Raw genomic sequence first — 21652 nt, 5'->3', positions numbered from 1 at the left:
CCCCCCACACACACACACATTGTTCTTTTGATGCAGGAACATGTATTTGGCTGCTTTCTATTGAATTCAGGCTCTGAAATGCCATTTCCATGTGCACAGGACTCACATCCTTCCCCTGAAACCTGGTTCCCTTTGTGCCCATGAGCAGTTTGCTGCTCAAACTTCACAATTGAGACTATCCTGTCACTTCAGTCTCTGCCCACCCCTTGGCCTAGGACATATGGCCAGAGGAACCTGGTTTGGAGACAACGTAGTCACCTGACCGAGCTAATAGCAACTTCAGGCCATGCATACTTTGAAAATAAAGTGTGTGTTATTCATCTTAGGGGATACTTCTAGAGAGGAAGAAATGTCTCTTAGAAAGAGGAAATTCTGGCTTTGATTTGGTTCATTTCTCTCTCTCTCTCCTCATCTCCACCATATCCTAGATTATAAAACATGATGCCCAGGTAAGCAATGGCCTACAGGATTCTAAAGAAGTTCCTAACATGTCCACACTACAGCCCCCCATTTTGTGACTCTAATCTACTGCCTGGAAGAAAGCTACAAATATTCTCAAGTGTTCAGAATCATCCTGGCGCCCAGCACAGCAGTCCCTTCAGTAGAAAGGCAGCAAGGCTCAGGAACAAAACATGTAGAAAAGAAGCAACTTGTCAAAATCATCAACATCCAACTTGACTAAAGAATCATCACTAGGCTCTGTTTTATTTTTCCAATACCCAGAATCCACATGACAAAACAATGCACGCTGCTTATCTTGGAACAGGTTATTCTTAACAGCAATTATGTTTTGGATTTCCCAGATGAGGGATTTTGGTGGCAAGAATCCAAACCTATGCTGATAAGGACCTATAGAGAACAGCCTGCAAAACCACATACCCACCACATCATAGTACAGTGACGAGCCACCTGATCCCCAAATAACTGTGTAGTTAGCAACAAGGCATTTCCAAGCCCTTCTCTGAGAAGGAACTACCTTCCCAAGGAGCTGGCTGTAAAACAATAGCCCTTGCTTTAATTTGCCAGTGCTTTAATTTAACGGTTCGAGCCCTCGTCAGGCTCTGTGGGCACTGCAGTTCAGCAGACTAAAGAGGAGTAGGGCTTTGCTTGATTCAGTAGCATTCACCACATGATGCTATTTCTCATTTTTTTCAATATTCTTAAGATGGCTAATTCTGCATATGGGTTTGACCTTGGAATTGAAGCTACAGTTCCACCCATTTCCACCAAATTCTAGTTGCACTTGTAAAGAGTTTGATTTCTTTGTGTGTGTTTGGGTGGGGGCAGGGAATTCTGATTTCTGATAATACTGTTGGGAGGGGCTGGGAGTTCCACCTCCGCAGAGACTCTGCTCAGCCGAAGTGAACAGGGAGGTTTGCCCTCCCAACTGGCTCTTCCCTTGCATAGTGTCCAGGCCTCTCACCAGCAAGCCAGCCAGCTGGCTGGTTCTTCAGCTCGTGGGGCTGGGAACCACATTCCTTTGAAAGAGCTTAGCAATTTGTGCCTGGAATGTGATGAATTCGTTCTAAAATTAAATAAAGATCCTGTAGTATTCTTCAAAGAAATATAGTGTGGCTCTTGGACAAACACATTTCTCAAGCTCTGGCCTTGTTCAGACACTGCTCACCACGTGCCTGCCAGGTATCCAAGCAAGCTGCCGTGTGTCTCCCAGCCTCCCCAGCAACTTTTAGCGGAGGGAAGTAGGGGAGTGAATAAAAAGGGGAGAGCCACTCATTAAAGCGCCCCCCGCCCCGCCTGAGTCCCCTGAGGAGAGATAAGCCCTGGTAATTAGGTCTGATGAGATTGAAGTGACTTGAAGCCCTTCATTTTCCCAGTACTGTATACGTGAGTCTGTGATAACCAATGTGTACACATTAAATCAAAGTGGGTTCCTTTTTTCTGTAAGTGAGTGTCTCCTTCATTCGGCCCAGGCCTGGGGAGGCAGGACAGGGCTGCCAGGCTCTTACCCGCACTTTGCTCCATCACCTCTTTCTGACACATGTCCTGAACGTTCACCGTGCAGTTCACGATGAACTCCGGGGAGGAGCAGTCGTTGTTCAGCTGGAACTCTTCACACTGGTAACACTGGATTTGCAGCGCAAAGCCTGCGGGACAGACGCAGTGGGGTTCTGACCCGGCCTCTACGAAGACTACCCGGGAAACCGCGACCCTCCCTCACCCCCTCGGACGCTGGGGTGTTAGTGCCCCACGCTCCAGGGTTCCCGGGAAACCGCGACCCTCCCTCACCCCCTCGGACGCTGGGGTGTTAGTGCTCCGCGCTCCAGGGTTCCTGAGAGCCACCGAGGTGGCCGAAGCCGGCAGGGGGCGGCGCCGTCACCTAGGTCCCCTGGTGTAAAGTGGAATTCTGCTCGCTACACCTAGACCCACGCTACTGTAACGAAAAGCGGGTACAACACCACACCTGGCCTTTCCACGCGGAAGTGGCAAGGAGGGGTACGCAAACCTTAGAGTGGAGTAGTTCCAGAGACAAGCGTCAGCTTAATTGCTAATTGGTTACAAATTATTTAATTACTGTTTTGGCACCATCTGCGATTGCATTTGCAGAAGCCTTTTTAGTTTCACTTAATTTTTGAAGTCAGCATCCTATGCCGTGGCTCTGCGACTCCCTGTGCGACCCCTCGGGAACCCGGGGAGAGGTGCGGCACACCCGGCGCTGCACCGCCCGAGTCCCGGCCTTTCTCTGGGACGGTCCCCGCAGTAGCAGGGGTGGCCGCAGCGACCGGAGAGGACAGCGCGCGTGTCCGCGCGTGTGTCCCCCGGGCCGTGACAATACAGCCCCCTCTTCCCAGCCATCGGGGCAACCGTTTGTGGAGGGCTCCGGGTCGCGGTCCCAGCTGCGCAGAGCTCCGTCGGAAGACGGGCGTGTGCTGGAAGGAGCGAGCTGTTTTTGCATCTCTAATCGCTCCAGCCTGGTCGCTCCGCTGGGATCTACTTGCTCTTGTCCAGACCCAACTGCCCCCGCCCTCGCGCAGTGGAGCCCTGTTCCCAAGCCCCGTCCCAGCCCCTGGCCGGTCGCGCTCCGAGCGCAGCCACACAGCCCGGCGCGCCTGGGTCACGGGCCGCCCAGCGCGCCGCTCCCTCGGCTGAGGCGCCACGCCCACGGGTTGCTAGAGACGCCCGAGAACTTGGCTAGGTTGGGGGCTCCCTCTCCCTCTCCCCGGCGGAGGCCCCAGCACCACTTGGACGCTCCCGCCTCCCCAGCATTTATGCTTCTTAGTGCTGCCCGAGCATCGAGCATCCGCAGCTCGAGTCCTGCAAATCCGCGGCTCCTTGCCTTTCCTCCAGCAGAGCGGGACTTGGAGACTTTTCCACCCAGCGCCTCCGGGCACCAGCCGCCGCCGAACTCCATCCGGCTGGGCCGCCCCTGCACAGCACTGCGTGCCCAGGGGGCGGCGGGGCCCGCGGGGCCGGCGGGTAGAGCAGCGCGCCCTGGCTACGCCGCCAGCCTCTTCATCTTACCTTGAAGCAAGAACAATCCGCAAAATGTTGCTGCGATGCCGAGGACCCACATCCTCCCGGAGCCTCGAGGCCGGGAGCGGGCAGGCGCCCCAGAGGCGGCAGCCAAGGCGAAGGCCGCCTGGGCGGCAGCGGCTGAGCCCGCCGAGGCTTCCGCAGTCCGCGACGCCGCCGAGAGGAGCCGCAGGTGCCGCCAGCGGCGTCCGCATCGCCCGCGCCGCGGCTCCCGACTGCGGGCCGCCGTTCCTCCCGCTTGCTTTCCCAGGCAGAGCGCGGCGTCTCCGGAGTTGGCGGCTGAGACTGAAGAAACTACTGGCGATCGGGGCACCCCAAAAGTCTCGCCTCTTCTCCCCACCTCCCACTTCGGGGACCACGTGACGGCTGCCGAGTTGGGGTGGGGGTGGCGGGAAGGGAAGGCTGAGACTGTCTTTCCACGTCCCCAGCCCCTCCCTATCGCCCTCTCCCGCCTCCTCAGGTCCCTAGGACCGCGAGGCCCGAGGGAGAGGGAGAGTCGTTGTCCGAGGTGGGGAGGCTGGAGATTGGTGAAGCGTGAGAAGGCGCAGCAGGCGCCACGGGGACCCGCCACGCGCTGATGGCGAGACCTGAGAGGTGGGGTCGGAAGACCGCGAGCCTGGGGCCCCTCTGTCCACAGGTGCGCATACCCTACGACCTCTGCGCTCCGGGGCCGGCCCGTTTTCTGCGGCTGGCGGCTTCCCGACAGCAGACTCCGGTGCGCCCGGCTGGGGCTGGGGCGCGCTCCCGTGCGTCTGGCAAAGTTGCGCACCTGCAGACGCCCTAGGTTGTCCCGCGCGGTTACGCTTTCTCTTCCTCTGACTAGCCCCTGGGTCATCACCAGGCTTGGCTGCAGCTGCGGCCGGGTGGGCAGGGTGCTGCTGGGCCCGGGTCCTGCGTGGCGCGCCGCTCGGGGCAGCCCTCGCGCGTCCGCTGCACGCCCCGCCGGAGGGCGAGGCGACACTGCCCAGGAGAAGGCCTCCCAGGGCCTACGTCGCGAGTTCCCACTAGAAAGCAAACTGGCGTATAGAAAGGAGTTGCTCTCCGCTATCACCTCCCTCCAAAAGGCCGGGCAGCGTCATCCGGTGGTCCTCGAAGCCATGGGCCATTAGTGTATGCCCCTGTGTCCTCTCCTGCACGGCACCTTCCTTGCCCGGGACTCGGTCGCCGGCTTCTCGGGACCCCATCTCTCCCCCTACCCCGTTCTGCCTCTCTTGTCCCAGCGACCCACCTTGAGGACTGCCGGGTCCGCCACGAAGCTACGTTCGCCTTCCTGGCCGCTGAGCCTTGCAGCAGGTGGTACAGGAGCCCGCCGGCCCGCCAGCCTCGGAGCCTTGGCGCCCCCGCCCCCACACCCGCAAGTTCCCGCCCGCCCCTCAAATCTCTAGGGAGTATCCATTTCTGTGGAAAGAGCTTCATAAGCGTCGCCCCTCTTCACCTTCTCCTAGGGCCACCTCCTGGAGGCAGCTCGCGCAGGCCAGGGCGCTGATCGTTTATTTCTCCATCCTGCCAGCAAAGCAGGTCTGGAAATGGGTTTAAATGACTTTCTTGTAATTCCTCTGCAGAGATCATTCCACATCTCCCTCAGGCTCCTTCTCTCCCTTTGCACCCCTTCTTCCTTTCATTTTCAGCTGGTTAACCCCTCGGGGAGACTGAAATGTTTTGACCATTACTGGTTTGTCTATAGACTCTGATCTGACCACTGGCTGAATTACTGTCTCTGGAGTAAGAGGGCCAGTTTACCCCTCCGGGAACTCATCCTCAGAGCATGTGTGAGATTATAATTAACTGGGCCAAAGGTTCCTTAAACAAGTTCTTTTAAACTTTCAGAGGGTTCAATTGTGATATGACTTTTATTCAGAAGTGAAACAGAAGAATTTTTAAAAGTCTGAAAGACAATGATACTTGACATAATTTTCATTTAAGATAACAAAATTCAAATATAACAAATTGTACAAACTTACCAAATAACACTGATCATACAATAGTCTTTAAAGAAAAAAGTGTGTACTAAAGTAACCATCCAGATCCTAAAAATATTTCTATTATGCCTAGTTTACAAGCTCCTGTACAAAAGCAATTATAAATAGTTCACATCTAGAAAAAATACACATAACCTTTAAAATAGAATTTATCCTTACATATAAACAGATTTTATAGAAAAAAGGACATTAAAAGTAAGAATTTTCATAGCACCAACCATTTAAATTTTTTTTGTAAAAGTGAACATTGCAAACAGAAATTTGCTTTCATTCTAGATAGCCCAGATTTTAATAATAATAAAAAAGCAGGAAAATAAAAATCAACAAAACAAATGTTTAGAATCCATGAACTACTAAGCAGAAGAGGATGTACGGAAATGTTTGGAGGGAAAACTCGCTATTGAAAATAGAATTAAGTCACTTCTGATACACATCCCTATGGATCGTTGTCACACTTCAGTGCCCTTTTACAGTTTTCAGTAGAAGCAGAATTACGCTTATTGAGCCTGAATCTCTCTGGCAACAATTTTAAAATTGCACTAAAATTAAAGTTTGTATGAAATGGAGATGGTGAGGTGGAGATTACAATGAGCCCTCTGTTTTAATGGCGGGCCCTGTTCTAGGTTTGCAAAGTATACCCACAAACAATTTGAGCATTAGGATGATGAACTGAACAAAAACATTCATTGGGATTTTTAAAAAATATATTATCATCAACCTCTGAAAGACTTAGTACATCATTTCAAGAGCATGACACTGATTCGATTTATTGCTTTTTAAATTTTTGCTACAAATATAATTTCTTTCAAAAAATTTACAACTTCTGTACAAGTATTAAAAAAAGTGCAAAATTAAGACTTCTGTATCATGGGTGTGTTTATATAAATCTTTATGAAACACAACAAATGGAGCCTATCTTTATTGCCCTGTCAGAGAAGAAAGCTCCAGTGTGTTGCTTATTGTGAATCTGACCACACAGGCTCTGGTGCTGTAATAGTTTATTGTTGCCATCTCTACCTGGCCCCTCCCCGCTCCTGTTTCTCAAGTGCTCCATTTCTAGCTCACTAAAGGGGGAATAAAAGTCATTTATGCATCATTTGAACCCTGACTCGCACAGGAAGAGAAGCTATCATATAAAGAATCGCTCAAAGATTCCAAATTTTCTACCCCAGGCCTGTCTGAGCTACTCAAAGATGCCTCTTCATTTTTTTCTTTTTCTTCCTTTTGTCCTTCCACCTTGTTCAGAGAGTTCTTCTCCTTTTCTAATAAAATCCCAGTATTGCTGTTATATTTATTGAATGACTCCAGGGAAATTTTAGATAATCTATTCTCAGGATCCTCTTTTGTGTCTTCAACTTGTTTCAATTTCTGCAATAAAAAGAGGAAAATATTAGAAACATATTTCTTTGGAAATCAAGTTATTCTATCCAAATTCAATATTTGTCTGTATAAAGTGCAGTTTAAAAGGATAGAGAAAACCTACAAGTCTTTAACTTCTAGTGTAATTAAATGTAATAATAAAGCCAATTTTAGGGATAAATCAAGACTTTAATCATTCTGCTGAGATAAATAGGTCCCAATTTGCAAACCAGTTAAGTGCTACTTCATTTCATTTTAAATGGATCCATTTGAAATTTGTTCAGGTAAAGTGCCTTATTTTTCTTAATCAAAGTTTCAGAGTACTATCTTTTTTCACTAAACATTATTTGTTATCCTGTTGCTAAGGATGCATAGGGATTGAATTTTAGCCAGAAATTACAGTTATACATATAAACGGGACAAAGAAATTAAAAATAGACAATCTCTTAAACTGCCATGAAACTTAAGTACATGTTAAATTTATCAGGAGCATTGTCATGTTTATATTTTGTTCCGTTATAAGACTTAAGGTCTCCAACTCAGTGGATGGATATTGCTTCTAGAAGGCCCAACAGCTTAGAAATCACAGTATACGTTCTGTCCTTAGGAACCATGCCCTTACAGGGGGTTCTAGTAACACCAGTTTAAACAAGGATATTTTTAGGATGGTACTGGTAGTCTCCAGGACAGTTTAGAACATTGCAGTCATATTTAATAATTATTGTAGGTAAACCCTGTGAACATTAATATATTTAGTTGCTCAGTGGCTTCTAAGCTCTGCAGCGAGAGGATAGAAGGAGGTGCAGATACAAAAAGCAACAAGTGTGGCAAAGCCACAAACACATTTCTCATCTTTTCCTCTTTAATGCAAAAATTCCATCCAAACACAGGAAGAAGTACAGACAGGGTTTACAGATGATCCTAATAGCTAACCATTTATTAAGCACCCACTATGTAAAAGACATTGAACATATTTTATCTATAAGCCTCTCACAAACCTGCAAGCTATAAATCCCCACTTTAAAGAGGAAAACAAGGCTCAGAGTGACAAGGTTGCTTGTCCAAGGTCACTAAGAAGTCATAAAGAACAGGATTGGAGTTCCTGTCTGGCTGTCTTCCACGCTCTTGTTTTATCATGCTCTTATGTAATAAATGACAAGATGTCCTGTATTTTTTTTTTTTGTCACCCAAATATTCCACTTAACTTGCCAAACCATCTCTACGACTACTGTCCAAGGCTCTAACATATGTGGTTCATTCCCCCAGCCCACCCTGCACATTGTTACGATGGACATACAGTGAAATGAAGAAATTGTGTTCTGATTCAGGGGAAAACAGGCCCAGCCAAAGCCTATGTACTCTCATATGTTAAATATTTAATAGAAAGAGAAAAGAAAAAGGTACGGAAGTGGATGACTTCAGTGTACCAAAAGCAGGCTGAGACTGATTTTCTCTCTGTGCTATGAAAAAGGGTGTAATTCTACGGGAATTCTAGAAAACTCATCCTTGGAGTGGTGCTTATTTCATTATACTATTTATGTGCAAGAACATGACTTACAGAGCTAATATTCAATCTCGGACTGTTACCTTGCAACTGCACGTGGGCCGAGGAACAGATGCCTAGCTGATCACAGAAAAGTGCCTACATAATTAGTAACAGCTCCAGGCAAGAGTCCTATTCATGCCATGTCGATTTTAGGCATTTTAAACAAGGAATTATATAGTACAATACTGAAAATGCATGGAGAGAGTAGGAAATGCTTTGATTATACTAAATGTGAGTAAATAAAGTGCAGTCAATGCAATTTTCTCCTTGCCCAAATAGCGTCTCTTTTTCTTCACTCAAGAACCACAAGGTTTTCCTTGCCTATTTCTGGCTAAAGTGGATCTTAAATTCATTCAATAAACATCTATTAGAGATACTAACATGAGGCAGGTGGAAGGTTTTGGTGCTGAGGATTTACAGCTGAAAAACATCTGCTCTGGAGGCAGACAGACCTGAGGCTGACTTGGTGGGTGTGCGTTTCACTGGCTGGGTCAGTTCCCAGGTGTATCCTTCCTCAAGTATAAATGGTGATAAGACACACCTTTATTTCAGGGTAGATGTACGAATTAGAACTACAACACCCTGAGACCCACACACAGAGTAAGAGGTACTCACTAAATGGTACAATAAATAAATAATAGTAAGACAGAAGTCATACTAGAACAGCGATTCTCAATCCCCAGGCCAACAACATCAGCATGACTTCAGAGCTTGTGAGGCATGCACATTCTTTAGCCCCGCCCAGATTTGCTACATCAGAAGTGCTAAGGCTCCACAAATTCTCAACAAGCTCCCCAGGTGATTCTCAGACATGCTAAAATTTAAGTCTCTAGAAGAACTGTAGTCTTAGAAAGGAGGTGACAAGTATAATTCAGTGTATTAACACAGAAATGAGGAAAGAGATGTGTTAATCATTGAAATATCCATTGTCTTTTGGATGTAAATAGTGCATCATGTTTGCTAAACGCTTCATGCTTGTGGGTTGGTTTCTTCAATTAATTATAACAGCATTATTCAATGAAATATTTCAACACCTACATTGGCCAAGGAGGTGATGGAAATGAATGGCTCATTTTAAGAAAAATCACATAATCTTCCCAGTCTTCTATTGATATTTTTACACTTTTGATGAAAGGTGGATACAGAAATATTTTCTGACTATAGGAACAATATCAGTGCAAGAGTGACCATGAGGACCAACTGGCATTTGCCTCACTGTTGGGAGGCAATGGGGAGCAGTAAGGACTGTGGTCACCTCACGAGAGTGTGTCTAATTTAAAGGCAGGAGCAGCTACAGGTAAACCTTGTGGGATATTGTGGGTTCAGTTCCAGACCATTGCAACAAAGTGACTCGTAATCTTTTTGCTGGTGGAGGTTCTTGCCTTCCTTCACTTCATGACAAATGCAACATCTGTGAAGTGCAACACAGTGAATCACAATAAAATGAGATATGCCTGTACTTAAATTTAGCTTACCGCTGCTGTGCAGAAACATGGGTGAGGCTATAATTTTAAAGGTGAGGCTATAAATCTAGAACAGTATTTGCTTATATTTAAAATCTCTTGATTTTGTTTATATTAAAAATGAAACAATAATAACCCACCCCCCCACACACATACACTATTTATGTCAAATTGCAATTTTGCATTGTTTCAACTTCTGAGTTAGAGGTCATATTTTATACTTCTTTTTTATGCCCTAACAGATACCCTCATCTCCCTTTTCCCCCATCAGATTCCTTCCGAAATGCCTAACCCAGCGATTTTCAACCAGTGTGCCGTTAATATTTTTAAAACATGCAATACCTAACTATTCAGTCAGGGGCACTGATCTTTTTTCCCTTAGATCCACCCCTCACCCAAAAATGACAACAGCCAACACAATAACAGCTGTCCAATATGAACAAATCAAAAGTATACCTTTTATTTGGTCAGAATCTATTTTTCGGTGTGCTGCAGAATTTTAGCAATTAGTTTATGTATGCCATAAGATGAAAAAGGTTGAGAATCGCTGGCCTAACCCAATGCTAAATCATCAGTAGATTCTCAATGGACACCTGATGATGGATTAGCTTTCTCTAGCATCAGTAGAGTTTCTACTGTTGGCTTGGGTTCTCCAGTGGTCCTGCCAGCTAAGTATTATATAAAAGCACTAAGGTAGCTGACTTCCCTGATTGCAGTTAAAAACACACCAAACCAGCCTCAATATTGTCTTGTCAGATCTCAGGTATTTTTTAAAATTTGAAGTCACATAATACTTAAATTTAAAATATAAGGAGGGGCTGGAGTCAAACAGTAATGTGCTAATGATGTGACCTGTTGAATGGAAACCAAACAGTGCTCATTGGTTTGCAGCAAGTGTATGCAAAGGTGCTTTGCAAACTAATCACGCTAATCTGCATTTTGCCATGATTAGTATCCATCAGCGTGTGAGTGCCTGGTCTGTGCAGGCACCCTGCTAAGCACGTTGCATAGATTATCTGTTTTCATCCTCCATCAATTCTATGGGTAGGTGTGTCTTCAGTATCTCCGTTTACAGGTGATCAAAGCTTGAGGAAGGTTAAGGTCATGTAGTATAGTATGTGGTAGAGTCTTAGAGTCTGGATTTGAACTGAGGCAGTCTGTCTGCAGGGCCCAAGTTCTGAACCTCTATCCTGGAAAAGAACCTTACAAATATCAGCCAAATTATCTTTAAGAGGAGCATCTAAAATAATAATTACAGAACATCAACAATAATATTAACAAACCCAGTAAAGATTAGTGTTGGGAGATGATTATGCAGGTTCCATAAAATATCTTTATTCCCTTTGTATATTATGCTCTATTAGAATTATGATAAAATTAATATACCACAGTTGTCACCTATAGGTGGCAACAGTCGTACAGTTCACTTTTTGGTGTACCTTTTATTGCATTTAGGAACAAAAGTAGGGCTAAACAGGGCAGGTTAGACTATATTTTCTAGTTTAAAATAAATAGCTTTCTTATTTTCAAGTATTTTAATATATTTTCCTGTCCTTAGAATTACCACAGCATTATTAGCGATGATTCAAGCAAGTAGATAATGGCATAGTCTTCAGAAATACTGTGAGAATTATACCTTAATTCCTTGAGTCAAAGAGTCAATCAATCAAATCAATCTACTATGTGACTGGCTTTGTATGAATAATTGTATGGTCTTGATACTCAGAGGAAGATTCATAGAGGAGGGGCTCTTGGAAGGATTTTAAAGGGTGAACAGGGTTAAAATATACAGAAAGTAAAAGGGAAGGCATTCCAAGAAATTTCCTATTGCCTCTGTGGACCAATCTGCAATCTACTCGGGTCCAGTACTTGACCAGATAGTCTATCTCTCACCCTCTTAGTCCTGCAATGGACAGAATTACTATAAAGACAGAAACACAGAGATACATCTATCCCATGGGGTTTGAAGACCCCCCCCCCAACCAGACTAAGGCAAGAATCAGCCCAGCATATAACTTGGGGTTATAAATAATTTGTAACCTGGGTTATAAATAATAAATAGCTTTTATTTCCAAAAGAGTTTTTCCATCATGATCTCACTGTTCTTCCATCAGCCTGGAAGGTGAGGGAGGCTGACGTCAGCTGTATTCTAGCTGAGGTATTTATGGAATTTGTGGTTCACACGATTTCAAAGCCAGATGAAATGAGACCTGGAAATTTGGTTTCTTAATTTTCAACACAGAAACACATAGCACTTTTCTTCCATAGTCAACAATAATCACGGAGTAGAGACCCTGCCTAGACCAACATCCTAAACACCAGGAAGGATAGAATAGAAGACAATATGTACCATTGCTATACGGGAAAGATGGGAAGACTATAGAAAGCGATACAGAAAAACTCAAGTGACAAACCAGGAAAAAATATCAGCTTCAAAGACATACATTTTATAAATGTACAGCCAGAAACTCCTGCCCATAGTAGGGGAGAAACAAGTAGCAAATTCATGAGGTAGTACAATGAACTATTGTTCCATGATGAAAGCTACTCTTTCATTATTTCAAAGCAGTTTCCATCAGTTGATTATATCTTGAAAATATTGGTTCATATGTCTACTGGACAATGTCAGAAAGAGATTCAAATCTACTTGTGAAACTGAGCATCATTCCTCAGCTGGGCACACATACTTACAAAGAGGACTGGGAACTCTTAGCACAAATTAATGTAAACAGTATCTTCATCAACATGAATTCTTATTTCTTTGTGGCTATGGAGAGTCACTGCTGGTCAGTTCAGCAATATGTGGTAGGAAATAATAGCTACATATGTAAGTTGTTTTCACCACATGCTAGGTACTGGGTTGAGTACATCTCATGAATTATCTCATTTAATCCTTACAGTAACCCTATGAGACAGTATTTTTGTCATTCCTATCATACAAATGGCAAACACAGGATGGAGAGGTATAAGCGTTGGGCCACATACACATGGTTAATACTGTAAGTTAGGGAATCAGAGTTTGAGAAGAAGCTGTCTGACTACAGAAGTTGGGAACTTAATCACTAGGCAATTTGGAAACCAGTTTTCAGTTCCTGCCATTGGGCTAATAGGCTGTGTAACCCCTCTGAACCTGAGTTTCTTTATATTAAAGTTTTTTAGGCTCTTCCTGGTCTGTAAAGCTCCAAGACTCTAAAATATTCTTCAGCAGGTGTCTTCTGTGCATCTATTATTAGGATTTGAGGTGGCACAGTACATAACTCACTTCTCCAGTTCTAAATGATTGGGAGGCTAAAGTATCAGCTTTATTTTTGAGAAAATTTGCATTGGAAAATAAAATGAGGTTTCTATCTGCAAAGAAGTGGGTTTCCTAATACTGGTCCCAGAAATAGGCAGGTTTAGTGCCTAGCAGTCCTGGGCTGGGGCAGGTGTCTTTCAAGAAAACCTACAGCAGCAATTTTTAACCAGTGTACCACAAGAATTTTAAAACATGCAAAACCTGACTATTTAGAGGCACTGATCTCTTTTCCCTTAGATTGTCAAATAAGAAAAATACAACAGTCAACAACACAATAGCTGTCCAATATGAATAAATGAAAAGTATAGCGCCTTTTTTTTTGTCAAATCAGCAAAAAATAGAAGATATATTTTGGTGTGCCATAGAATTCTAGTAATTAGATAATGTGTGCCATGAGATGAACGGTGTTGCAAGGTGCTGCCCTACAGTGTGAGGAACAGACCAAACAAGTGCTTCCCTTAGCCTGCCCCCAGGGAGGGGGGAAGAGCAGCAGGTGGGCTGGTCTCCCACATGCTGATTAGACCTCCACCCTGCTTTCTCCTGAGAAGCCAATGAGAAGGCTCAGGGATGCCAGGACTGTCACCCCAGGGAGCTCCCTCCTCATGGAAACTCCCGAAATTAAGAAGTGTCACCATTTCTCATGACATTCCATTTATGCACATTTTAAATGAACATATATGCATTAGCAGGGGTCCCCAAACTTTTTACACAGAGGGCCAGTTCACTGTCTCTCAGACCATTGGAGGGCCGCCACATACAGTGCTCCTCTCACTGACCACCAATGAAAGAGGTGCCCCTTCCAGAAGTGTGATGGGGGGCGGATAAATGGCTTCAGGGGGCCGCATGCGGCCTGCGGGCCATAGTTTGGGGATGCCTGCATTAGGGCAAAGAAGATACAGAAAGCAACAATTGAAAAAAAAATAAATCTATAAATGCTTTGTCACTTAATTGTAATTAAAAATTTTTTAAATTTCAAATAGTGTTTCTTACTTTTCTTTTAAAAACTTTTGTTTAATGATTTTAGACAGAAGAGAGAAAGATAGAAGGGGGGGGGGAGACACAGGAAGCATCAACTCATAGTTGCTTCTCCTGTGAGCCTTGACTGGGCAAGCCCGGGATTTCAAACTGATGACCTGAGCATTACAGGTCGACACTCTATCCACTGCACCACCACAGGTCAAGCCTAAAAAACAATTTTTTTTTTTTAAATTAAGAATAAAAGATGCAGGAAAATTCAGAGACTGCAGTGGTTGGGTTGAGCAGAGAAACATCTCCATGGGCAGGAAAATAGGAGGGAAGTGCTTTAGCAGATGTGAAAGATAGGACCACTTCCATTTGGAAACAATAAACCATATATAGGGAGACAGTCTGGCCATCCGGGTTCTGGGTTCAAGTTGAAGGTGTGATTTCCCCCACGCATTTTCTGCTGAACAACCTTGGGCCCTGGGAAGACCTATGCAGGGCAGAGTTGTGTGTTATGCTCTTTTGCAGAAATACAAAGGAGGCATTTTAATCCAGGGTCTCTTAGTGGAAGATTGGTGCACACTGCAAAGTCTGTGTTAAGTGATATTTGTTGGGGGCAGGCCAACCTCGAAGGAAAAGGTGCAGCTTAAGTCATTTCTCTTTTCTCAGAGGCACTCGCTAATCTCTCTAATGCCACCTCTCCCTGTATTCCTGACGGGGCTGTTCTCTGGCTGAGACATAAAATAGATGGAGTGACCTTTGGTGAACACTAGAGACTCTCCAGCTTTCTTAGTGAGCTGTGGTGTTAACCCTGTTAACCTGGTCAAATTCCAGCTTGGGTAATTACTCTCTCCCAGTGCTCAGTTCTCTCCATTACCTCAGCTGGACACATTACTCTTCTCTTGCCCTTCTAAAAAATTAATGTGACGCATCAGTAATAGAGAGCCACGCTCTCCACCCAACCACAGGCTGGGAGATAAATTTGGCACTGGAGGGCACTCTCTGTGTCTTCACTGGGGTCCTGAAGGTTCTTTAGTATCTCCAGGGAAAACTGGTTTTATTAGGGAAAGAGTAATTTTCAGTGGAGATGTGCTTTTTATGACTGTATTATTAACTATATTGCTGTCCTTTACCTTGATCAATGACTTTCAATGACCTCTGCTGGAACTCTTTAACCCAGAGGGAAAAGAATGAGCTTACTTTTTTTTGGGGAAAAAAAGCAAGCAGAGAGAAGGTCAGTAGGAAGCTTAGGGTTACTAGAAAATAATACACCTTGTGGAAGGGAAAGTAATTCAGCTCGGAGGTAAACAATGGCCGCAAAGAACATTAAAGACTACACCTCAATGATAGAAGGAACGAGAAACCATTTTATGGAAGAGAAATGTTCTCATATATAGAAAGTTGGTGGAGATGTGGGGTCAGGTCGCTCAGCAGGAAGAGAGAAAAGGAACACAAACTTTGCTTATGCAGAGGAAGGCACTTGGGAACAGGAAAGGTGTGGGATTATAATTTTTGATGAAAATTTTATATGAACATGCAAAGGACATGTGTGTGATTTCTGTAAATTCTAATGTTAGTGCTATCACTTGAAATGTCCATTTGAAAACTTGTATCTTTTTATTGTTGTTTTCCAGAGTGGTAGATGGATCCACAAATCTAATTTAAAATCTAGGCTGATACCTTAAGTAATGCATCAGATTTGATCAATATGGGTCAATTTCTTCAACAGTAAAATTTACACTGTTTTATCCTGACCTGGAATTGGGAAAACAAGCCAGCTCATTGACATTGGCTTGTATAATTAGCTTAACTAAATGAACCGTGCTTATCTGTGTTGTTAGATTTCCTTTCGTCTTCCAGCATAATAATGCTTACTAAAATTTTACTCAGGAATGAGAATTGAACAGTTTCTGGACTGGGATCTTCTAAATCTGTTCAATACAGTATCAAGTTAATGATTCTGTCTGATAAAAGCAAGGGCGTCAGGCTTTTCTGCCTTTAATTTACAGGCATCAGTATGAATAGATATTTAGTTGTTAATTTTTTTAGAGAGAGGAGAGAGAGAGAGAGAGATAAAGAGAGGGAGAAAAAGATAGAGGGGGGAGAGGTGGGAAGCATCAACTTGTAGCCCAGGGATTTGAACCAGCAACCTCAGTGTTCCAGGTCACTTCATCCACTGCACCACTACAGGTAGGGCTGCATCATTATGAATAAAAACAATACATCCACTACTCCCTTGACTTAAGGGATCAGTCAGCCATTTTTTGGGACTAATCTTTCCATCATTTCATGTCTTTAATATGATAACTATCTAACCAGCAAGCTGGGTCCTGTCTGACTTAGAGCCAGTGTGTCTGTAGTTTAAAGAGCCCATGAACTTGGTCAGAGGAAAACCCAGCATGCAGAAGCCATCTGTGTATTCTAGCAGCATGTAGCTGTTTTCACTTTGGAGTGATAGATGTTTGTCTGCTCCTATAAGAAAAAATAAAATAAACTTTTTGGGTGATCATGAGTGTAAAATATTTTATACTTTTTTTTTTCATGAAAGTTCTTCTTTTCAAAGAAACATCTCCAATACCATCCTAACGGTGGACATCATAAAATTATACCTGAAAATGGAAAGATTTTTATTATAAAGTATGCTGGCCCTGGCCAGTTGGCTCAGTGGTAGAGCATCAGCCTGGCGTGTGGAAGTCCTGGGGTCGATTCCCAGCCAGGGCACACAGGAGAAGTGCCCATCTGCTTCTCCACCCCTCCCCCTCTCCTTCCTCTCTGTCTCTCTTTTCCTCTCCAGCAGCCAAGGCTCCATTGGAGCAAAGATGGCCCGGGCGCTGGGGATGGCTCCATGGCCTCTGCCTCAGGCGCTAGAGTGGCTCTGGTCGCAACAGAGCGATGCCCCAGATGGGCAGAGCATCGCCCCTTGGTGGGTGTGCTGGGTGGATCCCGGTTGGGCACATGTGGGAGTCTGTCTGACTGTCTCTCCATTTCCAGCTTCAGAAAAATACAAAAACAAAAACAAAAACAATCAAACAAAAAAGTATGCTGCCAATACCAAAGCCAGGGAGAAACATTCTGTATTATTCATTAACCTATAAAAATTAGTAGCCTGAAATTACTTCTACCAGAATTTGGTAGAAGACCCTTTAGGAATCACAGTGCCCTATGACATCCAATCTGTTAGGCACTTTACAACAGACATGGAATCCAATGGAACTGTGAGCTGGGGTTAATTCCAGGAAACACGCTGATATTTGTGGATGTAAGAATGTTCGCTCTACTCATGGTTTAGGTAGCTAATCTCCTAATGCAATCCCGTTTCAGTTGTAGGGCCAGTCAGTCTTTCTTTTGGATAAAGTTATTTCCCAAGGATGTCTGACATATTGAATCTTGAGAGCCAGGGCAACTCAGAATCGGCACCAATTTATCAATCTCTGGACTAAAGAGAACAATTTCCTGGTGGGAATTGTTCTAAATATTTAGGAACATGAAGCTTTATGTTCTGCCTTGCATTTTAGCATACAGTAGTGATCGCAGGGTGGTCTTATTCCTCGTTACTCAGTAAGCACCGGGGGTCCTGGAACAGGATGTACTCGCTGGGAGAGGGCTGCTGGGAATCTGCCTTCATCCTGCGTTCTGTCCCTTGCTTTGTCACAGGATGACAGTGACAAACATTCCTTCAACTTTTAATAAGTACCTAAAAGGTGAAAGATTTATATGATCTAACCAGAAACCAGTGTGTAATAAGTATTTCAATAGGGATTATGCTGCTCCTGTCACATCATTTATTTATTCATTCAACAGGTATTTATTGAGACCTACCATGTACTAGATTGACACTGGAGATACAATGGTATCAGACAAATCTACTGCTTCCATGGGATATACGCATTTAGGATTCTTTAATATGATATCGACATAGAACAAAGCTTTAGCTATATGAGGACACAAATCCCTGAGAACTGAGTGAGAACAGTCTATCTATCCTGCTGTTTGGCCTGATAACGGCAACTGGAGTATAAATAGCCTGTAAAACTCAAAGTTGAGGATGTGCCTCTATACCCTAGTTGAAATAGCTCCCTAAACTTGCTCAGCTTCTTTTGACCATCCTTCATTTCTCGTCTGTAACATCCTTCAGGCCAGTGTTTCCACAGGTTAACTAATAACTATTTATATACTTCTTTCTTAACTTTTCTGGGCCTAATTATCTCTAAAATTCAACATGACACTGGAGTGTCTTCTCTTTTCTATAATCCATGCTGTTGTCAATAGTAACCAAGTTTTATAACTTGATCCTTTTTTTTTGTTGTTGTTATTCAGAGCTGCTGGTTTTGTTTCTATAATACCTTATCCCCAGGGTGTTTCTCCCTCTGAACTCCTAGCCTAAATAGCCAAATTGTCCGTGTGACCCTGAACTTATATCCATTCTATTATTATACAGGTTCTCTCTTTCTCTCTATCAATTTCTCACTTCTCAATTAGATTATACACTTTGTGAGGCCATGGATTAGTTTTTATTTTGCTTTCTTTCTTTGATTCTGACACTATGTCTTGTGTCTCTTAGAGTTGCTACCCACTGCATATTAATAAGTGTAGTAGCTATTCTATCTATTTTCACCATCATCATTTCCTCTGGAGCTCACAGCCTTGACCAAGTTTTCTATAATGTCTGCTTTTCCTTGATGAACAGGCATATAAAATGAGGTCATTTGACTTTCACCTGTCTTGCAATGTCAGAGCCGCTTTCCACCCCCTAGACCAATGGTTCTCAAAGTGTGCGCCAGGGCACACTGGTGCGCCCTACAAGATTTACAGGTGCTCCCTACGGTATTCCAGAGAAATATGTGCCTGTTGGGGACCAGAAAACAGGGTTTTTGGAGTTTAGATTTTTGGGGGACAAAAATGTGGAGAATTGGCTGTAAGCTGACAGTCTGCCCAATCCCCTACTTCACTTGCCTGATTAGGTTGCAAAAGGCTGTTAAGCTGTGGTGCTGGATTGTTTACACTACCCCCCATGTTCCCCAGAAAGACTGGAGGCAAGTTTCTTCTATCCTGTATTTGGTGTAAAGTTAGATGATATGTATGGTGGGGGTTTTCTGCACTCAACACAATTAAGAGTAAACAGAGAGGAATTCTTCAATGTATTGACAAGGAAATGAGAGTTTGCCTTTCAAATATATGCCCAAACATTAAAGAAATCGCTAGGACACATCAGGCTCATGTTTCTCATAAACACAAGAATGAAAAAACTTAACACATTCATGCCAAGACCTGCTGAACTTACTAAATCTTACTAAGAATGTGTCTATATATATAAAAAGATAACTTTTTTTGTCGTTTTTTTAACCCCTTTTTTTATGAATTCTAAAAAGCATAACTCAAAAAATGTAACATAAAAATGGTTTTTAATGTCAGAATAAATTTAATTTTGTCGTATTTATTTCATTTAATTACCATAAAAGCACTCTTGGACTTTATATTTCTTTCTTTAATATTTAACTTAATTATTATCACATATTTCTCAGAAATTTGTATATAGTGCACCTACAATTATTTGTAGGATTTTAAATGCACCCCGACTTCAAAAAGTTTGAGAACCACTGGCTGGACACACTAACAGTGGTACAGCCTCTGGGATTCCAGGTTCACCTGAAGTTCTAGGGCGCCCCTTGGGTAATGAATGTCCGACCATCGTTTACTTTGGCAGAAGCAGTTTTTCTCTCCCCGTGGAAAGCAGGATTCGTATTTCATGGCCATCCTGGTAGCTGTACTCTGAGTCATCTGGGACTTTCTGTCACACCTCCAGGTTGGCTTGGCCGGGGGTCAGGTGAGGCAGCCAGGTGCCATCACTTCCTGGAAATCCGGCAGCAAGAGCCAAAGCAGTGAGGTTCTCGTGGGGTTCAACGTTATTGAAAAGAGCAGTTCTGCGATAGACAGCACAGACTCTTACATGCTTCCTTCAGCCAGCAAGCATTGCTTCACCTAGCCTAAGCCCATCTCAGGCAATTTACTCAAATGGGCCCTAGGCTCCTTACGATGGGGGAAACTTGGTGATATGAAGATGTATGAACATGACAATAATGACACTCTTAGGAGCAGCAACAAAACTGACTATTCAGGTGCTAAATTCCCAAATAGCACTGAGTGCATCAAATCAAGAAATTAAACTGTACAGAGGCGAAACACCAGGCTGCAGGCAGATGGTTTTCCTGCTCTCTCCACCTCCTATAGCATATTCAGCTGGCAAACTGGCATTTGCATCATAAAAGGAATTCTCTTCATGAACCACCTATGCTGTCTGAATGCCACTTGATGAGGTTTAAGTCAGCCATCAGCTACAATAAAAATAAACTTTATTTTTGTCTCACATGCACAGAACAATTTAATTTTTAAATGAATATAAAAGTGAAAGGTGCTTCCCTCCAGCTGAAGAATGTGTGCCCCACATGGCTGTGTAAACACAAGTTGATTACTATGTGAATTAAATATGGATCAACAAAATCAATAGTTAATTGTGCAACTCAGGGTCCTTCATTCCAGATCTAATCTGCAGAGAAGGCCAGGGGATGTCTGCTTTTGATTTTTCTTAAAATATTATTTAAACCCTTTCTGTTAGGCAAAATAGTTCACAGGGTCTTTCCATTATTTCCATAAGTCACTTGGCTTGTGAGGAGCCAAGGTCATATTGATCACTCAGCCTCTCCAGTTTTCATTTTAAAATTCAGTATCTTTATCAGTCAAGCTGCCTCATTCTGGGTATCTGGCTTGCACTAATGCCAAACAAATTTTATTGCAAAAATAACCCAACATAATAGGTGTCTCAGTACCAGACATGGATGCATTAGTTGTATTATCAACTGCCTTTTAGTCTAGTTCATGGTACCATCCATAGCAGCTAAGCAGTCTCCCCCACCCATGACCCACCCCTAGGAATATATATTATGCTGTGAAGATGCACGATTTTGTGTGACGTGACAAGAATACGTGGGGTCAGGATGAATCTGTGTGAATGAATATGCTACCTGCTCCAACATTGCAAAAGAGACCAGAGGGAGGGCATACTGTGTAAATAGAACCAAAACAATTCTCCCAAGCTCATTAGCCCAAATGGAGGAGAAGGGAAGGAGGGCAGGCAGGCCTTCTTTGCAAACAGACTAGTACGATAACAACCAAGACCATGGGGGGACAGATGGACCACCTTGACTTTTGTTATATTACAGTGGAGCTAAAAATGTAATGGTTGAACTCCTTTTTCCTTTCAAATTAAGCCTTCCTCACTCTTACATCTTGTTAGAAGCCTTCATCCATTTGGGAGACTGAAGGCAAAATAATTTTGAAATAATGCATCATTTTTTCTTTGGCCAGCTTGTCCAGAAATTCCATGATTATTTTGCCACTGCAGACAATGACCTTCTCAAAGGAGGCCCATCAAACAGTCAAGATAAATAATGAGAGGGACTCTCTCCTGCCGCAAGGAGAATATCGCACTGAGGTAAAATGTTTGTGAAAGCATCAGTACGTTCACCAGGCTGGGAGGCAGCATGTTCCCAGGGAAATG

At 43.7% G+C, this 21652-nt stretch overlaps 2 protein-coding genes across 8 annotated transcripts in view; both read right to left on the bottom strand.

Moving 5' to 3' along the window:
* LYPD1 (LY6/PLAUR domain containing 1) overlaps window positions 1–6557 on the bottom strand; it is a 39155-nt gene extending 32598 nt beyond the window's left edge. The window contains exons 1-2 of the mRNA XM_066233494.1: window positions 3481–6557; window positions 1968–2105 (exon numbers count right to left, since the gene is read on the bottom strand). Coding sequence (XP_066089591.1) covers window positions 1968–2105; window positions 3481–4327 — 985 coding nt within the window. The 5' untranslated portion in view covers window positions 4328–6557. The remainder of the gene's footprint in view (window positions 1–1967; window positions 2106–3480) is intronic.
* A 131-nt stretch (window positions 6558–6688) lies between these two features.
* The window catches only part of NCKAP5 (NCK associated protein 5), a 1181736-nt gene continuing 1166772 nt past the window's right edge, over window positions 6689–21652 (bottom strand). For all 7 annotated transcript variants that reach the window (XM_066233486.1, XM_066233488.1, XM_066233487.1 and 4 more), the window contains one exon: window positions 6689–6839. In XM_066233486.1, coding sequence (XP_066089583.1) covers window positions 6823–6839 — 17 coding nt within the window. In that variant the 3' untranslated portion in view covers window positions 6689–6822. The remainder of the gene's footprint in view (window positions 6840–21652) is intronic.

Source organism: Saccopteryx bilineata, chromosome 5, assembly GCF_036850765.1.
Source record: "Saccopteryx bilineata isolate mSacBil1 chromosome 5, mSacBil1_pri_phased_curated, whole genome shotgun sequence".
Taxonomy (NCBI): domain Eukaryota; kingdom Metazoa; phylum Chordata; class Mammalia; order Chiroptera; family Emballonuridae; genus Saccopteryx; species Saccopteryx bilineata.
This window is presented reverse-complemented; position numbering and strand designations above follow the sequence as displayed.